At 34.6% G+C, this 21,518-nt stretch overlaps 2 protein-coding genes across 6 annotated transcripts in view; one reads left to right on the top strand and one right to left on the bottom strand.

The window, feature by feature from the left end:
• Positions 1–9,389, bottom strand: part of Bmptp-Z (protein tyrosine phosphatase) — a 63,393-nt gene extending 54,004 nt beyond the window's left edge. Inside the window, exons 1-2 of one of the 4 annotated variants that reach the window (XM_028180367.2) lie at positions 9,060–9,389; positions 6,901–7,062 (exon numbers count right to left, since the gene is read on the bottom strand). In XM_028180367.2, coding sequence (XP_028036168.2) covers positions 6,901–7,062; positions 9,060–9,137 — 240 coding nt within the window. In that variant the 5' untranslated portion in view covers positions 9,138–9,389. The remainder of the gene's footprint in view (positions 1–6,900; positions 7,063–9,059) is intronic. The other 3 variants (XM_089740428.1, XM_028180358.2, XM_028180350.2) reach the window with 3 other exon arrangements.
• A 922-nt stretch (positions 9,390–10,311) lies between these two features.
• The window catches only part of ArfGAP1 (ADP-ribosylation factor GTPase-activating protein 1), a 29,608-nt gene continuing 18,401 nt past the window's right edge, over positions 10,312–21,518 (top strand). The window contains exons 1-3 of one of the 2 annotated variants that reach the window (XM_089740344.1): positions 10,312–10,474; positions 12,634–12,801; positions 18,551–18,664. In XM_089740344.1, the coding sequence (XP_089596470.1) occupies positions 10,415–10,474; positions 12,634–12,801; positions 18,551–18,664 (342 nt within the window). In that variant the 5' untranslated portion in view covers positions 10,312–10,414. The remainder of the gene's footprint in view (positions 10,475–12,633; positions 12,802–18,550; positions 18,665–21,518) is intronic. The other variant, XM_028177112.2, reaches the window with a different exon arrangement.

The raw sequence follows: 21,518 nt of genomic DNA, 5'->3' as shown, positions 1-21,518 counted from the left end.
AATGGTTATAGTTCACAGACTTTTTTAGTTTATTTTTGTTCAATTCAATATTGATTTATTTATTGTAATAATAATTATTAATTAAAACCCTGAATTATATAATATTTTTAGACATTGAATTAATAATTCCATTAATAAAAACGTTAAGGGCTCACCATTACTTACTCTTATTAAGAGAGAGTTTTGGGAGCAACCCGAGTGAAGCGTCACTTGAAGTTTTATTTTAATGTGTTTTTAATAGTTTATTGTGATGTATAATATATAAATTGGGTGTTGTTTTGTGTATTAAACGTCAATCGTTGTTCACGATTATTGAGGCATTGGAATAAAACTGTGGCTAACATAGCAGTGACTGTTTTTTTTTTTTCAAGATAAAAGGTCTGCGGAAACTCACGCTTAGTCAATGTGGTATTCGTCGAGTTGACGTCAAAACTCCCAAAAAGCAATAAAAAGAGATACACCGGCAGACTAGGCTGTATGGGCTACGCTCTTTGCCTGCCTATTGGCAAATTTAAAAAACAACAACAATATCGATGTACTTATGGCCTTATTTCTAGCAACATTAACCACAATTAACTATTTAACACTGTAACTAATTATGAGAGCGATTATTGATTTCGAAGAAAACAATTAACAACTTCATTTTAGCTGCAGGAAAAAACAGATTTCTTTTCAACCTGAGTGAGAATATAAAAATCGTTTTCTGAATATGAAACGATATTTCTTTGTCTATCAAATTAAGTTAAATCCTTCATGACAGACAACTTTTTTTAGGGGCCCAAGCGTCCAAAGAAAATGGGCATTGTCCTTTGGAAACATGCATGTGGCGCGCGGTTTCACCCGCTTTCGATTTGCAAGTCAAAATTACAAAGACGCGTTGCATTTTCCCGGAATAAAGAGTTCGTATTTTTTTGTATCACTCTCTGGTCCATGAACTATCAGTTGGCACGTAAAATCACAGTCCAGTGAACACACTGCCCCATACTAGCCCGTCGATGTCCAGGTCATTTCATTTCCCATGATAAAAATATCCTGTGTTAATAATCTAGGTTACATAATATTAAGCTATGCTCATCAATTAATTTTCAATCATAAATTTAACGATATACATTTAACGGCCGTCTGGTGTAGTGGTAAGTGACATGGTCACTACACAAGGGGGTCGCGGGTTCGAATCCCGCCAAGGGAAGATATTTGTATGATAAATATAAATGTATTTTCCAGGGTTATGGATGTATATTATATATGTGTATGTGTATAATAAAAAATCTGACATTTATTTCCGTTATCTGGTACCTGTAACACAAGTTCTTTACGAACTTACCACGGGACCAGTTAACGTGGCGTGATTGTTAGTAAATATTAATATTAAATATTATTAAAAAACATATTATGTGAAACGTAGAAAAATCGAAGAAGGTACTGAAGGACTTACTTTCTATAGTCAAATAAATATCTAATGATCTAATCTTAATGTTATTATCTTTATTGGATTAAGGACTACCATGGACAACATTACTCTTGAGCTTCACCCAAATCGATAACGGTGAGAACCTACAAAAAACATTTAGATGGGTGCACGAGCTCACAGCCCATCTGGTGTTAAGTGGTTACTGGAGCCCATAGACATCTATAACGTAAATGGGCCACCCACCTTGAGATATAAATTCTAAGGTCTCAAGTATAGTTACAACGGCTGCCCCACCCTTCAAACCGAAACGCATTACTGCTTCACAGCAGAAATAGGCAGGGTGGTGGTACCTACCCGTACGGACTCAGAAGAGGTCCTACCACCAGTAAGTACGCAAATTATAATTTTGCGGGTTTGATTTTTATTACACGATGTGAATTCCTTCACCGTGGTAGTCAATCGTGAACATTTGTTGAGTTTTTTATTGAGTTTAGTTATAATTTGTTGAGTTGAACATTTGTTGAGCTTTACTATATCTTGATAAAGTAATTATCATTACTATTCACATTTACATAACTCTAATATTACAATCAATTATAATTAAAAATGATGTAATCATGGATACGCCATGTTATGCCTGTGTCGATGTATTCCATTAATTCTCAGCGATAGATTACAATTAGCGTTTGCCGAAAGATTGAAATTCGACAATAATCACAAACAACTCGAGATTTGGATCTATTTTTAAATACTAGATTTAGCAGTTTTGCTGTGTTTAATAGGTATTTCCTCAAAAATGTTGTAACTAAAAATTAACAATATTTACCATACAAAAAGGGAAAAGATATTCGGTTGGAAAATCATAGAGAAAAACACTCATCTGTTTTTTTTTTATTAGCATAAGTAAAGCTACATTATGCTGCTATAGCTACAATATATAAGTATAAGCCGTATTTCAAAACATTAATCATTTTAAAAAAAAATTTCAAAAAAGATCTGAAAATTCCGGATCTAACAGATCTACAGTAGAAATGCGGTGTGTGTCGATCATACCGGCGCAGTTTTATGAATTTATATGTACATATATTTATTTATATGTACATATATTTATTTATAAGTACATACTAACCAATTTGTATAATACCTTAAAAAATTACATTTTTTTTTTTTTCCCTATCTATGCTAATAGCCTGGAGAGGCTATTTCAGCTTCACCCTAACGTGTGTAGGTGAGCTCACGGGGCTCAAACCGGAGTGTTGCTAACACTGACCCTAACAAGAGCAGTGCTTCGCAGAATCTACCACCGGATCGGAAACGCGACCCACTGAAAAGATCCGGCGAGAAACTCATTGAGTGGGCTGTGTCTATGGGAAAAATTACACGAATCCGTCAGCACTAACTAATAATGACGACTTAATAACGTATCGAAATAGACAATTTAACGTTCAAACACGGCGCACTGTGGTACTTATTACTATCAAGTAATGTATGTAATCGATCGGGAATTGTGAATTCGAAGCTGAGTCAGTCACTGTATTGCGAGTACGAGTATGTACATATTGATAACAACAAAGAGCGATTCGAAGCTATAAATATTTGAAGAATTGTCAGTTGTCAATTTCATTAGCACAGTACATTTTAGATTGTCAAATATTTGAAAGTATTAAACGTGAAGTGTTAAACGAACCATAATTTTTTTTTAGTTAATCAGAGGTCATTCCCGTTCCGGTTAAATACAGAGTTCGAATATTTAAACAGGAGCAGCAATGCGATGCAGAAACATTTTCATAAGTGGACGTTGGTATATTTTTAAAACACTTTTAGAATGTTTTCAATGTACATAATTTTTTATTCATTTCAATTACGCAATCACGTACGTATCTCATTAGAATTATGTTTATTTTATTGCCTCCGAAGGCAGTCCAGACTACGGGCTAACTGATGGTGAGACGTACGGTGGTCTTCGTCGCTCATATAAATTAGCCATGTCACGGGGGCCATAGCCAAGCCGCTGGCTGCCCAAGTACTAGACTCTCTCTCTTTCTCTCTCTCTCATTTAATTTTTTACATTAAATGAGAGAGAGTGAATGTTTGTTGTTTATGTTACATTTCATTGTGCATTACTGATATTATTGAAATATTCTATCATTATCGAGATTACACAAAATGACTGTAAGTGGTTACTATTAACAATAGAAGTTATATCAATAATTATTCTAGTTTTGGACACATTAAAATATATCCTTGTCAACTAACCGACAAACTTTATGAGATGCAGTTAAGAATGCGTGCGTCATTTAACCGACTCTTCTTACTGTTTTCTCACTAACAGTTTTCAGCCAGCAATTGAGCAGATTAAACATGACAGTAGCCAATTGCATTGAACAAATGTAATGTACGGAAAGCTCATGGTATTGAGCGACATTGATTTAACCCAGATAAGAGCGGACTTAATAATGTCAAATACTCCTAGTCGTCACTACTGTTGTTTACTGTATGGTGAATCTTAATCTGAATCAATTGGTGCAGTGTCCTGTCGGTATGCGCGGGATAGATGTTCTAAAGAACACGTAGCTTCGACCGCGACTCGAAAGTTGAATCACATTTCTATTGATTAGTCGTTTGCACCGACAAATATAATTTCTCGAATCCAAAAGCTGTTTATTTAATTACATATATGCAAAGGCGGCCAATTTTTCGTAGTGACGAAACCGCATTACGAATCAATAGTAAAAGTCTTTTTGAAATGATTATTCGAAATAAAGGCATTCTTCAATATAAACAAAAACTTATTTATTTACCGAAAACTCTATGTACACATATCTATTAATAGGCAAGAAAATACTGTTGTAAAGCAACGAAATGGAGTACTGACGCTGGAATTAGTATTTCAGTGGACAATTTCGATGTTCTTGTTTCGACAAATGTATCGGTTATTTCAGTTGGCATGCTCAATTGCAAATAACTTGTGTTGAAACAATTCGTTCTTAACTTAATATTAACAATACGTATGTACATCGCGACGGAAAATTAACAAAGAGGATTAAGAAATCCCCCCTCATAATTTATCTGTTGTATTCATGAGTTCAATACAGGCAGAGGTTATTCGATCTGAATATTTAATGCGTAAATAATTTACACTTTAAGAGAGAACATTCCCTAAATATGAAAAATAACTTAAAAACACAATGTTCTATTTGCTACAAATATTGAATAATTTTCAAAGAATATCAGAGCGATACTCATTTTAAGTATAATTCTATTTTAAATTCATAACCTGAAATTCTAGAATATATTTTGAGATCAGATCTGGGGACACATGTATGTATTTATTTTATAGATTTGTTAATTTTAATCGTAAATTGAAACTTTTTTTGAATTTTCATCACTCCTTACATATTTGTTTATTGCGGTCTGAGCTCCATAGTTGGATCGCAACGAGGACCCTTCATTAATCTACTATATTTATAGCAACGATATTTTTCATAGAATAATTTGCGTTACAATAACAGATAAGACTGACTTTATTAAAAACATACCCAGCATGGCGTGGAGGATAATAATAAAATTTCTGTGAATTTATTTTCATTCACAGAAATTTTATTATTATCCTGTGGTGGATATAAATGACACGAATTATTTTTGTGCTTAATTTTATATTTATCAAATCAAACCATTTAAAATTTTCCTTGTCAACAACAACGGGAATTAACCGGCAATGTGTTAAGAATTAAATGTGTCTAGTCAATCGATTGTTAACTACGGCTCTTTTTTATTAGGATCATGACTTACAAATCTGTGGAAAAGTAAAATAATCTAGGTAGTCCTGCGTTCCATTTTCAAGAGTAAGAAAACGAATTTTCCGATGATATAATAGTTTGCAATTTATCTCTCAAGACGAGCTTTGGCATTCATGGTATCTTAAAAGCTGTAAAGCAGAATGTGTACAAATGCCCTCTCCGACAGTAAAACGGATCAAAGCTGGAGTTTTTTTTTTTATTGCTTAGATGGGTGGACGAGTTCACAGCCCACCTTGTGTTAAGTGGTTACTGGAGCCCATAGACATCTACAACGTAAATGCGCCATCCACCCTGAGATATAAGTTCTAAGTATAGTTCTCAGTATAGTTACAACGGCTGCCCCTCCCTTCAAACCGAAACGCATTGCTGCTTCACGACAGAAATAGGCGAGGTGGTGGTACCTACCCGCGCGGATTCACAAGAGGTCCTACCACCAGTAACAGTACAGCCAAGAGTGCCTCAGTCTCCTGGCTGCCAACGAACATCAAGTCAGATCCGTCGTTCTGGAAATAGGTCCACCTTTAGGTTCATACAACTCTAACTATAACGGAAACCAGTCATGAATATTAGACCTAAATAAACAAAGAAATATCTGCCTTTTGTTTTACTACGTGCAATTAGCATGATTTTCTTATTAAGTAAAAAGGAAGACGATGAATAAGAGAAAAAAATCACATTTTCCTTCATTTATTAATTACAACGAGTATGCAAATCATTTATATCCATCATGACTTACCTGTTTTCATATATCTTCTCACGACGAATTAAGGCTGACATTAAAATTACTCAAATGCTAAAAAAAACATAAGCAAGCTGTAATTTGAGGCTCTTTGTAGACAGTAGGTAACGTTATTCGAATTTCACGGGCACCGATTTATCTTTGCGTAAAATAGTAACCTAATTAATTAAAATTAAGCCTTATTACTTAAAGGGCAAAAAATTGTTTAAGTCCTTTATTAATATGATTGTTTTTAGACACTATTAATGTCCGACAGAGACAATAAGAAATGTGGAATGATTTGATAAACTCGTTCGAACAATTTCTTGTTGTAATAAAAAAGACGCATAAATTTATCTAAGTAATAGTGTTTTGAAATTAGTTTTGATTACGTTTCCTGTTTAATTAGGATACGTGATTAATGTGAAAACTACTGTTCGTTGTTAGCGCGAATCCGAGTATTCCTGGTATGACCAATATAAACCGTAAGTAGGTTCAGTCTACTTTTAGAATTGAGATAATTGATATCATTATTTATCATTAATGTGAATTTGTCGAGCGGCGTATTTTCGGTTAAGATTTTAGGTCGAAATATTTTCAAAAATACAGCAGTGAAGTATGTAAAATATTTCGATTCTAAACATATTTATGAGATCTATGAGAATATTAGTATAATGCGGAATTGCTTGCGACGAAGGGCTCGGCGAGTAAATTAATCCATACACACAGCCCACTGAGTTTCTCGCCGAATCTTCTCGATGGGTCGCGTTTCCGATTCGGTGGTAGATTCTGCGAAGCACTGCTCTTGCCAGGGCCAGTTCGAGCAACACCTCCGGTTTGAGCCCCGAAAGTTCACCTATACGCCAGGTTAAGCTGAATTAGCCTCTCAAGGCTATCAGCATAGGTAGGAAAAAAATAAAAAAGGTACGTTCGGCTGTAAAAAAAAAACAAACGAATAAACAAAAACTTACCCTAACGAGATTAGCGTTTATGTAATCGTTCTCGCTACGCTGTAGGACGATGCGGCTGTGGTCGTACGGGTTCACGTCGCGGTAGCGGTTCAGCGCCTTGTTGTGAGGCCTCTTCGCCTCCACACAGGTGTACGGGAGCTTTTGACACTCCTGACCGACCCTCTGCAAAATATCAACAGTTTAGCATCTCGGAATACGACTTCAACGCTATACTACATACTACTACTACGTAGGAAAACTGCGCTCATATTCATAATTATAGCTATTGTTGATTTCACTTTTGCATGATAGTTTATATATAGTATTTCTGGAGGAAATTTTTTATTGGGGGTCGCGCTAATAGCGAGAGTAGTGGCCTAGTTATCTTAAAGCGGAAATTAGCAATTAAAAATTCTTTGTCTCGAAATCCATTGTGGGTGTGGCTTCAGTCGTATGCTTTTGAATGCAGAGACAATTGCGATAGTTCGCCTTATTATCTCATAATATCGCGGGTAGAAATGCGGATGTCGTTTTCGGAGAAACCACATAGATAGGGAAAATATTGACTAAAATTAAAAATTATGAGGTAGATAATAATGTTTTCAGATTATTTTGTTATGTTCACAACTTTAATTGGCATTTGCACAAATATAAGTAATGAATATAAGTAATAAAAAATAAAATGTAATATTCCGGGTATTTGTAATGTTAATAATATTGTTGTAATTTTATAAGAGAAATAAGTATTAGACAAAAATATGATTCAATATGAATATTTGTTATGTTTGTTGTATATGAATATTTGTTCAATATGAATAGTTAAATCTAAGTAACCAAACAAAAAGGTATTAAAAATAAAAAATTACATAAAATTTTACTGCTGTGACTATCTTAATTGTGATCCGATAGTATTTTTTGCTTAAATTTCTGTCTTCAATTGAGCTATTATCTGCAAATAGGCTATATTGTTGCCTGCAATTTAGGTTTATATCTATTAAAAAATGATATTTGAAATTTTTCAAAATTATTCCGTGATCTATTATTTTCTAATACAACCTATTTAGAAGAATTACTTTACTACCAAATCTGCCTGTCAAGCTGTACAATACATATGCTGCAGTTACATTACATGATGCAATTTGTTATACAGATATATATGTATGAATTAAATGTATATTTTACAGTTTCAAATATTGTAACTGTAATTTCACATGTACCATTTCTTATTTAAATTATATTTTTATTATACTTATTATTTATTTTCTGTTTTTAATATTGTAGTGGCATGTAGTCTTATTTTATTCTTTAACACTATCAGTCAATTTATATAATCGATACAATTTATTTACAGGTATACTGAAATGGTAACTTTTATTCTTAAATATTTTAGAAATAATCAATCTTAAAATATTTAAATTAAAGTCATATCTTGCAATTTATAATTACAATAAATATGCAATCATAATATCCATAATTATTGAGTCCACCGGGAAAAAAAACAAAATACCCACATAAAATAAAATAAAAGTGGATTGTGCAAAGGTAGATCTGATTTTAGTAGTATCAGTATTTAATTTTTTATTTGGCTTTTAGATAAGAGCATTCAATATGCTCTGATACTAAATTTGATTAGATGAAAGTTCCTTTTAAACGTGAGAGTAATTGAGTTAGTACTCAGTTAAATGTTGGTTGACATTTTTTAAATAAATAAAACAATGCTTCTGACAAAAAATGTAACTGTGGTTTCCTTTTTTATATATATTTTATGAACACCAAAAAACAACAAGATTGATTAATTTCATAAAAAAAATATTTGAAACCTACTAATCAGTAAAAAATTAATGTAAATTTAAAGGTTTACAGTAATATTTGAATGATAAGACAGTTTGCACGACAAAAGCGGAATTTCTTTTACTTCTAAACAAGTTTTATACCTGCATTGCCAGTTTTAAAAACTATGAAAACTTTAATAAAAAGTTGATTACACGGAAAAAGTTTCATGCGAAACGCATTCCGTAAATCTATTTGAAGAATTACAGTCCAGATTTGATAAAAAAGTCAACAATAATAACCGAATTACCCGAACATTATAAACGGCAAAATGTAAACACGGTTGCAACTTCTTTTGAAAGTTATGATGCGTGGCGCCTTGGAGCGCGTCATCTCATTCCACTACTAACCTGATAAATCAGGGGCCACCCATTCCTATGCATGATATCCAGATATTCGGCTTCAATGCTGTTCAACTTCGGATTCATCGTAACTAATTTTTCATCTCACGCTGAATCTCAACAAAGGTGAATACCGCTCAGCCCGCGGTTTTTAACTCCACTGAAAACTTATTTCTATTGAGAAGCCGATGATGATACTCTGCAAGAAGCGTGTAGACCAATGTCGAGGTATGAAATCGGTAACACGAGAACTTCCAACGGAGTAAACGACAGAAATGATTCAATTTCACCAGAGTCGTACCTTCTGTCTGAATGAGTGCACCGCTGTCTACTTCAATGTTGTCGGTATGTTAATCGATTTCTACTATTTCTACCAACATGTCACAAAATTTTAGAAGTTTTAGGCTGTAATAAATCTTCGATTCTGTTTCACCATAGCAGCATATATTTAAAAATAGGCTCTTGTAGTAGACTAGATTTGTTAAATAGTAGTCAAAGAGAAATTAAAGTAAAATACTAATTAAAAGTTATATAATATAATTGATTGTAGTAACTCTTCCGAAAGTATTTAATCATAGCCTCTCCGGTCTGACTTTTTTGGACATTTTAGAATATCTCTCTGTTTAAACGTGTACCTAATAATTGTTGCCAACAGCAACTTTAATTGTACAAGTGGGAGAAAATGAACCCAATCACCAGACAAAGATCTACTGAAAATTTGGTAATATTTGTTTGGGGTAATATTGGTCTCGCTATTTTCAATTCTATTTAAAGATATGTAGACGGCACCGCTGCGTATTTAAAACCTTCACAAATCTATCCCCTATTCCACGTATTTTCATAATAAACTTGCATACATTACAATAAACTATATTACTAAAAGTGGCGATCATAAAATTTAACCGCCTGGGTAGAAAAATTAACTTCTTTGGAGAACACTCGCAAAAGAAACGAAGTGAATGATTATCTAAAATAAATGTTGGCAACGACAGGAGAATTAACCAAATTAAAAGACATTACCTTAAACTAAATTTAAAAATATTTTTAAGCATTTAGACAAATTAGACAGGAACATTTGTTAAAGTAGTTCCGGGTAATTCGGACTTTCAAAATCAATTGCCGAAAAAACTTCGCTTCAACTTTATTCACCCTTATTTTACTGCGCAGTGTAATAATAGTATGGTATAAGTCTCTTTTGCTTATCTACTAAACTGAAAAAAAATTAAAAAGCAGGAACTTTGACATTTCACAATTCGTGACGTAGGACGTTTCATGAATTCACATCACAGTTGGAGGTCGGAGTTCATGTCACGGGTCTGGTGAAGTCGTTTTAAAAAGACTTCCCACTTTCACTAATAGATAAAATGGCATCACCACGTACCAAACGCAAGTTGAACTCAATCCGCAACCTCGACGAGAACCATGTAAGTGATGAATTCACATTTAAATCCTCCGTATGGACTTGTACCAATCATCAGATTTTTTAATACTTGTCACAGAACTCTCAAAAACTTTTTCTATTTATTTTTCTGTGAAAATTAGTCCTTTGTCACAGCTAGTTAGTTCTAAACTATAAGATTGCTTTTACAATAATTTTCATATTTTTTTAAAGTTTTAGTTTTAAAACAAGACAAAGTAACCATAAATTTATTTGACACTTGTGTGCACAAGAGTATGTGTGTAAATAGGTATTACAAACATTACTTTATATAAAACGTGTATTTCCATTTTTTTAATCTTTCATAAAGAACTTAATTTGTGGATCAGTATAAAAAAGCTATCTGTCTGTCACTGTGATATCAAAAAAGAGGTTCTTGGTTAATTGTATTCAATTTGTCAGTGATAAGTATAATGTGGTGCACTTTGTGGTGCACTTGTTGATCAGTAATCCATAGTAAAGTTTTATGTAGCCTAAAACTATTCTTCTTTCAAAAAGGTAAAAACTGAAACAAATACATATCATAAATGAACATATTTCTCATGCCAAGCTCTGGTGGAAGGGTGTATCATGACCACAGGTTTTGTCTTTACCAAAAGATATCTCCTATTCTGGTTTGAAGGATAGGATTAATTTTTTAAAAACAACTGACTTCAATTTAACTACTTAGGTAGGCCTTTTGTTAGCTTACCTATCTACCAGTGGCCTCGAAAGGCTACTCTGGCTTCTCCTTGGTTGGTGGGCGAGCACATCACTCAGCCTAATATAATTTAATACTTCCATGCCGTACCATAATCTGGAATTGAAATCACAAATTTCTGAGAAGATCCTGCGAGAAGCTCAGTGGGTTGTCTAGTGGCTGCTATTTATTGCCTCGTATTTTAACTTATCTTGTGGCGGCTACGATAAGATTATTGTTCCATGTTGCTTTCTAGTAGAACTTGGGTAGCTGTTAAAATTCCTGTTTTTGTGTCCATTGGCATTGGTAATCGCTTAAAATTATGTAGACAGTGATTCGTTGCATTTTCTAAATTATACTAATCTTATCTTCAAAGAAAATAAATCCATAGAAAAAAGTGCAAAAAATCAGAAACATTATTATTCTCTTTCAGTGGTAGCAGCTTTCACGGTATGCAGAAACTATTCTGTGCTTCTACAAGTTAAAAAGCTGTAAACTTTTATACAATTTTTCTATGCAGTATAAGGAAAAGCTTACAAGTTAAAATTGAATTGACCTACTCTTGAAGGAGCTTGAGCTTTACAAAGCAATTGTGTCAAAGCTTATTTGACTTCTTTGTTCGTTGAAAAATATATTTTTCTCCTTGAATTGAAAACTTGGCTTTAAAGTGTAGAAGCTACTTTGTTATTTTTGAATGTTTATGTTGTATTTTAAAGCAGGTTTGCTTGTTGAATTCGGAAAGGGATAATACTTGTTTAATTTATGAATTTATGAGAACGGATTAACTACGACATGTTGTTCAAATGCATATCCCAATCATATGTTACCAAAGTTTTGGATAAACGCTGCCTTTCTTTGTTTTCGGAAATGTTTTCAACATAATACACGACTGAAATCTTCCTTTAACTACCTAATTGTTATTTAAATGTACAAAAAATGTGTACTAATGAATAAAAAATCAGCCAGCGAAATCATTTTGGTTCAGTCTGCAAGATAGACGGCTAAATGATCTCACAGCCAACTTGGTGTTAAGTGATTACAGAATCCCATAGATATCATAACATGTATACCACCACCATCCTTGAGGACTCATCATCTTAGATTAAAATTGTATAGTGTAAGTTATATTTTAGTTTAAGTTATAGATGTTATACGTCAGAAATAGGTAGGGTGGTGTTATCTATTATACTTACAAAGTAGGGAGCTACTTCACAAATTATATTTTTTGCGGATTCAATATGGTTAGACAATGTTATTCCTTCAGCCTGGAAGTCATTCGTCAATGTGTGTTAAGTATATTGTATTTCTTTTATTGGAAAAAATCAGTGCTTGCTTGCGGGAATCCCGCCATTTTTAATGCACGGAATGATGGCACCACTTTATCAGCTGTATCATAATAAAAAGATTTTCCTTTGTAAACCACTCACCGTACTTATTATGAAAATAAAAAAAGGTCTTTGTTTTAGAAATGCTTTGAGTGCGGAACTCTGAATCCTCAATGGGTGTCAGTGACGTACGGAGTCTGGATATGCTTGGAATGTTCGGGCGTGCATCGAAGCCTCGGTGTTCACCTGTCATTCGTTCGCTCCGTCACTATGGACAAGTGGAAGGACGTGGAACTTGAGAAAATGATGGTGAGTTGCCTTAAATATGCATAAAGTTAATGTAAAAAATTGTTAAACATTATATCAATTTCATCTATTGTTTATAGTATTATAGCGAATCGATCAGGGTGCGGACTGAATTCGGAAAAAAAAGTTATCGTTAAAATAAAACCTCCGGAAAGAATTTCGAACATTACATTTAATTCAACTCTGATATTAAATATGTATAGACGCGAACCGTCAATTTATTTATAGACGCGGGTAGGTCAATAATGAAAGTGCTTCGTATGTGAAAATCAATTTTCATAAATGGATGCCGCACCGCAGCTTCAGAATAATTGAGTTTTCATCATTGAGTTAAATTGTATTAAGTGCTGCTAGTTCCGAGCGCTGTAGACAAAAGCGCGTTTCATAAACACCACAAATACATTATACAATATTTTGTATTTGTTAGTCTTGTCTTTCATAACGTGATTTAGCTCCAAGACAAATTAATTATAATAATAACAACGATTTATTTGACTTTGATATAACACGCTCTTTAAACAAATAGTAAACATGTTTCTATGAAATTGTTTAGCTAAAAATTCGACCTTCAACAATAGTATAATTATTTTTTAGAGTATATAATGTTCATATAAATATGTACCTACGTAGCTTTTATCTAAATATAGGTAAATATAGAAAAAGCTTTTTCAATTCTCCTTTATATTTTGTGATGCAATGAGAATATTCTAATGAGTTTTAAATTTTGAAATGGAAAAGATGAAGGAAAAGAAGCTTCGTTTTTTTACAAGTTGATTGCTTGCCTTTTTTTAACGTTGAGATAGGAATTGCAGATTCAAAGTAACAAACTCGGGGACTGCAGAAATGACACAATAATTACTTAATTAGTGGGACTGGAAGACTGCGCTGCTCTCTGCGATAGAAGCGAACTTTGCTGTGTAGCTGTATTGCGTAAAATGAATCTTATGCGGAACATGCTTGACTCTATATTGGAAATGAGATCCGATTGCCTCCGAAGTAGAAAAATATAGTCGATTGGTTATGATTTCGGCGTGTCTCCTTTCTTTTTCTTTGCAAATATATCAAAAGTAGCAGTTGTAGTGATATTCTCAACGTCTTCTGAAATCATACGATACGTACCCTCAGTATTTCAGTCTGAAAGCAATCGCGCACTTGAGACTTTCACCTTTTGTCTAAAGTTGGTTGCATCATTCACACTGTGACCCGGATACTTCACAGTCTTCGTTCCGTCGGAAGACTTTTTTTACTCAATTAAACAATGAATCTAAATTCAAAATAATACCGAAGTAAAATCACTACATAGTATAAAACAAAGTCGAAGCGAAGCGAGGGCGGGTCGCTAGTGTCTAATAAATAATTCGCTACTTTAATTGTTAACTTTTATCTAACAACCAAATCGCCTGGCGTAGAAGCCAAACAATATATTTTTCAATCTCCAGAAAGTGAACCTACACTATAAATCGATAATACATCAAGTGTGTCTAATATTTCGGTTTTTTACCTCTAGTAGAGTAGAGGAAGTCGGGAATCGTTCAGATCTCGCCTTTATTGATTCTTTGTCTGTCTGTCAAATCTCACCATTTCAGCTTGTAACTTGTAATCGTAGGGATTTTTATCTTTGTAACCAACTTGCTACAAAACTCGTTCATCTAACAGAAAACAGTTCAACTAAAACTTTCAGAGCAGTTTTTAATTTGTAAATATCTCCTTATTGCTTAGATGGGTGGACGAGCTCACAGCGCACCTGGTGTTAAGTGGCTACTGGCGTACATCTACAACGTAAATGCGCTATCCACCTTGAGATATAAGTTCTAAGGTCTCAGTATAGTTACAACGGCTGCCCCACACTTCAAACCGAAACGCATTATTGATTTACGGTAGAAATTAGCGGGGCGGTGGTACCTACCCGTGCGGACTCACAAGAGGTCCTGCCACCAGTAATAAAATTGTACCAGTAGTAAAATTAGAGTAGTGGATTGAACGGGCGACCCGCTTGCGTAATGTTTGAAATTATGACTGCATACCGAAAGCGCGGTATACAAAGCGCTCAGCAAACTGCACTTGCGATAATACTTTTTGCATAGCGTAGATTGGTTCTTCAGGCTCAGCTAATTTATAATATTTTTTACTGTCTTAGTGTTCTTGGAGTTGGTTTGGATTGGTCTTAGAAGTGGCCAACTTCTCAATGAAAGAGGCATAGCTGCCTACCAAGTTGCCACACTGAAAGTGATACTTTAGTAAAAAAATAACGCTCCAAGAACTTCTTCAATGATAGATATTGTTTTGGTCTATAATAAATGATGGAAAAATAAGATGAAAAAATAATTTGACTGTCAAAGAACATTGCTTGACCTTGTATTGCAACTTTAAAAAAAAATTGAGGATACACAGAGAATATTCACAATTAAAATTAACATGGATATGCTGTGTAAAATCTTTGTTTAATTAAATAATTTATCTGTTGTAAAATAATAAAATCGTAATAGCGTTTGTTAGTATTTAAATTTTTTTTAAAAAAAGATGGCTATTGGTGTGAAAATTCCACAGCCAAACCTACTGACTAAAAATTTTAATTTTGTAATGAATAGGTGAGCCCAATATTTGTGTTTTTTTTAATAATCATAATATTATGCGTTTGTTGCTATTGCGAGTTTCCGTTTGTTTCTTTTTTTTTGGCTATGGCGTTATGGCGGTGCTTTCTTTTACAAAAAAAATCTTTATGTGATCAAGTCGGCTCAAAGCAGCATTAGAGTAAATGGGACGACGACAACGCTCTACATAAGCTGCTTTGCGATACATATGCGTTCCAAAACATTTAAGGGGACGACTTACGTTGTTTTTTTTTATTTTCCTAAGATTCGAATACATTGTCCGGAATGTCAGAAATTTAAAAAGTGAGCAATACTTACTGGCTTTTAAATAATAATTTTTAAACAAACATCTTAATGTCGTTGCCATACATTAGAATGAGAGTTCAGCTGCAGGATTCTATGGATACGATAAGTTCCATAATCATGTGGCTATGTAAGTAATTCTCTATCAAATCTATAAAATTTACGATCTTAAAATCAATAGCAAATGACCTTTGTTCTAAGTACTCCAAAGCAGTGGCCACTGAGTTTCTCGCCGGATCTTCTCAGAGGATCGCGATTCCGATCCGGTGGTAGATTCTGTGAAGCACTGCTTTTGCTAGGGCTAGTGTTAGCTAGGATGAGCCCAGTGAGCTAGCCTACACGCTCGGCGAACCTAGTAAACCTCTCGAGGTTAGGATAGGAGAGCTAAAAAAAACAAACCAATTTAGAGGAAACACGTTCGAAAATGTTAGCAAAAAGTTGCCAACATCACATTCATCAACAGAAGTACCTAATACTTAAAAAAGTATAAAAATACAATTTAGTCTCAATTTAATCAATACTACAAGCAATTAGTTAGTTAATAACAGATTGCGTTAGTTAAAAAGGTCAAAATGGTTTAGATACCCTACAATCCATGCACTTTTGCTGCCCTCGTACATAACCATTTATCAATAAACATTTCGTGATAAAATTAAATTAACTGGTACAGGTCCTACAATATATCTAATAGTGTCTCAAAGTATGTTAGCGGCACGTGGTTAGGTTAGTTTAGCTGATACCCTATTGCTTCGTAGGTCAATCAGTAATACGGTCTCTTAACTAACTCATTTTCTTCTGCTACAGAATTGTAGGTGTCTTAATCAATTTATTTCATAATGTACGGGCTGTTACCTTCAGACAATGTCTTGATCAAATATAAATACAACGAAGTTTAACTACGGTCACATTATTGTAAAGTTGGAATTTCTAATATATTTTTAAGTTCTATATTTTTGCTTTATACCTGACACGAAAGCTGTACATATTATCAAAGAATCCGTCAGCAGCTAATATTTTATTTATAGGCTTAGGTAACCTTCAGACATCAAATCATAAATTATGCTATGTTCGAAATTATTTAAAACCCTCCCCGGCGTAATGGCTCAGTGCTAATCTACTCAATAATTAATAAGGTGTATAAAGGTTTACGACTCACAATATCGAACAGGTGAATAAACAATGCTATAATTGTTGTTTGTTGTTTCGAACGCTTTCGTATTTCGATTCCGAATTTCAATTGCGTATTTCAAATTGGACGACACGTAATACTGCTGTTTGAAGTAAGCCCCGGGAGAATTGAATACTACTCGAAGTCAGAGATCACCAATTATTGGAAAATACTCGACGTTGTATGCAGTTACGTGGGGCGATCCCGAATTTGTGTGTTTAATTGGAATCGTTTCAACATCGGATTATTAATTTGAAGGGTCAAAACAAAAAATCTATAAAACCCGTATTTCGTTTAAAAATGACTTAACTGTGAAAGGTTTTTAATTTTAATCCAAACGTTATTGATCTTGTCTTTGTAGGCATCTTCGTTTTGGCCCAAAAAACGTTAAGATCAAGAGATTCGTAGGCTTGTAACTTGGACAATTTAAGTATCATCATATGTTACTCAGTTTTCAATTGTTCCGAAAATACTACTACTAGGTCGATGTGTAGATTGTTCAAAAGTCTGTAAATGGAGCTACCCAGTGAGTCGCTGTGAACATGTGCAAATGATTTTTAGTAGTGCAAAAATACAGACCCATAGTATTAGCAGTCGTGGTCTAAGGGATAAGACCTCTGGTGTACTCGTATCGAGAGATGTGACTTTGCTGGTGTTCTAATACCACAGACAGGTAACGATGACTCTAAGGAAAATACCTATGAAGAAGAAGAAAGAAAAACATAGTCACGAATGGCGTCCACGATGGAGGAATAACATCGTGTAATGTAAATCAAAGCTGCAATAAATATGCGTAATTATTATACAAGTAATACAAACGTTCACTCTCAAGGTAGTAATGTCTATGGGTTTCAGTAACCATAGATAATACACATAAATTAGTTATAGATAGGCAACTCAAGCACTTAACAAAAATGTTTACCGGCGTCGGCTGCTAGATGGCTTCCCTTCAATTAGTTTCTCATTGCTCCTGTAGATGGCAGTAACATATTTCCTATCCTATATTTTATTTTTAATGAAGGATTTTGTAAATTTTATAGAAACCACAAATTGATAAAATTTCAATTTATCTATAGCAAATAAAGACCTGTATGATTTTTTTTTCTACGTAAACGTTCAACGTAACATTTAAGCTTAGGGGCATCCACTACAAGATGTCGCTAGTTTCCATACAGAAAAAAATATTTGTCTTAAAGTATTGCAGTTTCACGGCCCTGTCAGTAACCATTTAATACTAGTTGAGCCGTGAGCTCGTTCACTGGTATATACAATTAAAACTACATTTCGTAATGTATTTTTTCGTTTCGTTTAATTAATTTGGATTGTACGCGTCTGATGCCGAAAAATCTGATTCTGAAATCTGTTTAAGTTTAAAAGTTAAATTTAATAATAGTAAATCTGGATGGTAAGTACCAGTAAAAATTAAAAATGAAGTGGTCTTGTGTGTGCCGATGTATTGTAAAAATCTACGCATCTATTTTGGAACGAGACATAATGATATTTAAATAGTTAACCTCAAAATTTTACTCAAGAAACAGATTAAAAAGAAATAGTAAAAATGTATACATGAATCCGTATATAAGTGATCCTTACAAAAGTAGATTCCACATTATTCTTCTGGTAGATATATAGATTTTATAATAGTAAAACGATCGGCGTATTGAGTTCGGTCAATTCTGCCTTGCTCCAGGTCGGAGGCAACGCGAAGGCCCGCGAGTTCTTCGAGAGTCAACCGGACATCAGTTCTGGGATGACTATACCACAGAAGTACAATACCAAGGCCGCTGCGATGTACCGCCAAAAGGTAAGTCATTTTACTGATATTTCATTTTGCTAATGAGAGATGTGATGCTGGAGAAAAATGCTGCAGATTCCCTTGACGGCGCATCGGACAAACGCATCAATCCTGGAAGAACTAGGTATCTCCACAAGACTCCACCATTTGCCTACGTAGGATTTAGAGTTTTTCGGTCACATTGCGAGGAAAAAGCGTGACGATCTCGAAAGACTTCTAATCATCGGCCAAGTGGAAAGAAACGAGGCTTAGGGGGGCATAGTCCCATGCGCTGGTCTGATCAGATTAAGTGGACTTTGGACTCCAGCATCAATGTCGCTATCCACTGCGCGGAGGAATACTACGCACGAAGGGAGGGGGAATGAGAGATGAGGACCCTTGATAGTTTTACCGCAAAAACGGGACATTTTTTTTTTTATTGCTTAGATGTGTGGACGAGCTCACAGCCCACCTGGTGTTAAGTGGTTACTGGAGCCCATAGACATCTACAACGTAAATGCGCCACACACCTTGAGATATAGCTCTAAGGTCTCAGTATAGTCACAACGGCTGTCCCACCCTTCAAACCGAAACGCATTACTGCTTCACGGCAGAAATAGGCGGGGCGGTGGTACCTACCCGTGCGGACTCACAAGAGGTCCTACCACCACTAAAATTGAATGATATAGGTCCGGTGTGATTTTAGCACTTATTGGTTTTCGTGTCGGGGTATTGATAACAAGGACGTGAATGACGTTTTAATGAATACAAAGTACATCGGTTGTTGACATGCTAATAGTAGCAGTGCCTCGAGCTAGCTATTACCTATTTATTAGCAATTAAGCTTCGAAACAATCGTAAATTACCATGAGAGAGGAGGACAGTTTTTCATTCGCTTTAGACATCTTGAACTTATACCACATGCAGAAATAAAATTACTAATTTAAGAAACATTTATAAATTCCAATAGTCACTTAACCAGGCGTTAGCCTTATTGCAGAAACAAGTTTAAAACCCAGCATAGTATCCTCACTATACTTTTGTATTTTTTTTTATTGCTTATATGGTTGGACGAGCTCACAGCCCACCTGGTGTTAAGTGGTTACTGGAGCCCATAGACATTACAACGTAAATGCGCCACACACCTTGAGATATAAGTTCTAAGGTCTCAAATATAGTTACAACGGCTGGCCCACCCTTCAAGCCGAAACGCATTACTGCTTCACGGCAGAAATAGGCAGGGGGTGGTACCTACCTGTTTATTGCCATTGATGGTAGAACTGCTTACAGTCCAATTGGTGAGAAGTACTCTGCGTCGCCTATTGACAATGGCAATCTGAGAAGCACAATTATGTTGTTGCCTACTTTGTGCTCAAATAATAATTTGTCTTGATGATACTCATATCGTAGTGAACGGGTATAATCAAAGTTTTTACTGCCCAGTGTCTCTGTTTCTATTCCTAATATATTTCTGCCGTAGTCATCACACTACACATCTTGCCTCAACTACCTCATGGCTTGGTATGGTATCACTAGATGAATAATATTGAAAGTCTCTTCCTGTCTCATGATTGTTAATAGACGAAAAATAAAACCTTGATGTTTGAGCTTTATAAAAACGATATACATTTTCGTGGAAACTTATTACAATATTTATAGTAATATCATTTACATTAAGAGCGTTTGCTTTGAAAGAAGTAATCGAGACGTATTTCATTCTGAATCACATTATTCTTAAAGAGAATTATTAAAAATTACTTACATTCGCTTCTAAGAGTAGATGTAACAAGTACACTGTACTTTTATTACACGTATTATGATAATAGCTGATTCCAATATGAAATAAACACTTTTCAATTGATTAAATGGGTAGACGAGCACACACACGGTTCACCCGGATTTAAGTGGTAAACGCATATAAAGATTGTCAACGAAAATGGCACCACCCACCTTGAGGCATCAGTTTTTATAGTACAACGGAGTGATATTTTGCTTCTATAGACTGACAAGCAATTTTTTTATTCCTTTATATGGACTGCAGGTTAGGTCGTCGTGGCCTTAAGGATAAGTCGTCCGGTGCATTCGTGATGAGCGATGTACCAGTGTTTGAATCCCGCAGGCGGGTACCAATTTTTCTAATGAAATACGTACTCAACAAACGTTTATTGACTTCCACGGTGAAGGAATATCATCGTGTAATAAAAATCAAACCCGCAAAATTATATCATCATTTGCGTAATTACTGGTGGTAGGACCTCTTGTGAGTCCGCGCCGGTAGGTACCACCACCCTGCCTATTTTCGCCGTGAAGCAATAATGCGTTTCGGTTTGAAGGGTAGGGCAGCCGTTGTAACTATACTGAGACTTTAGAACTTATATCTCAAGGTGGGTGGCGCATTTACGTGGTAGATGTCTATGGGCTCCAGTAACCACTTAACACCAGCTAGGCTGTGAGCTCGTCCACCCATCAAAGCAATAAAAAAAATATTCCATAGAGAGTATAATAAAAGATGAAGATGAAGTCGATGGCTCAATTATATTGCATACACTTCGATCATATAAATTGGAACGCACGACTGCTTAACGCAAACATTTTAAATGAACAACATTTTTATTACACGAAGCTATTCTTATATTACGGAAGTAATTCATGTATTGTACGCGTATTCATTTCTGTAAATTTGTACATAAAGGATCTTAAAATTTATCTAACTCTTGTATGATATTGAGTTATAACCGCTGGGCCACGACAGAATTCTATACAAGGTTACGGCGAAACTTAAACCATATATGGAATAGTTTATGTATTATCAATAGCGTGCGTTGTTATATGTAAAGTAGAGATAAGCAAATCATAAATGTTTCTATTTGGGCATTCGTATTTA

This window comes from Bombyx mandarina, chromosome 01 (assembly GCF_030267445.1).
Source record: "Bombyx mandarina strain Sakado chromosome 01, ASM3026744v2".
Lineage (NCBI taxonomy): Eukaryota > Metazoa > Arthropoda > Insecta > Lepidoptera > Bombycidae > Bombyx > Bombyx mandarina.
Note: the sequence above shows the minus strand (reverse complement) of the source record. Positions and strands in the feature narration are given on the sequence as shown.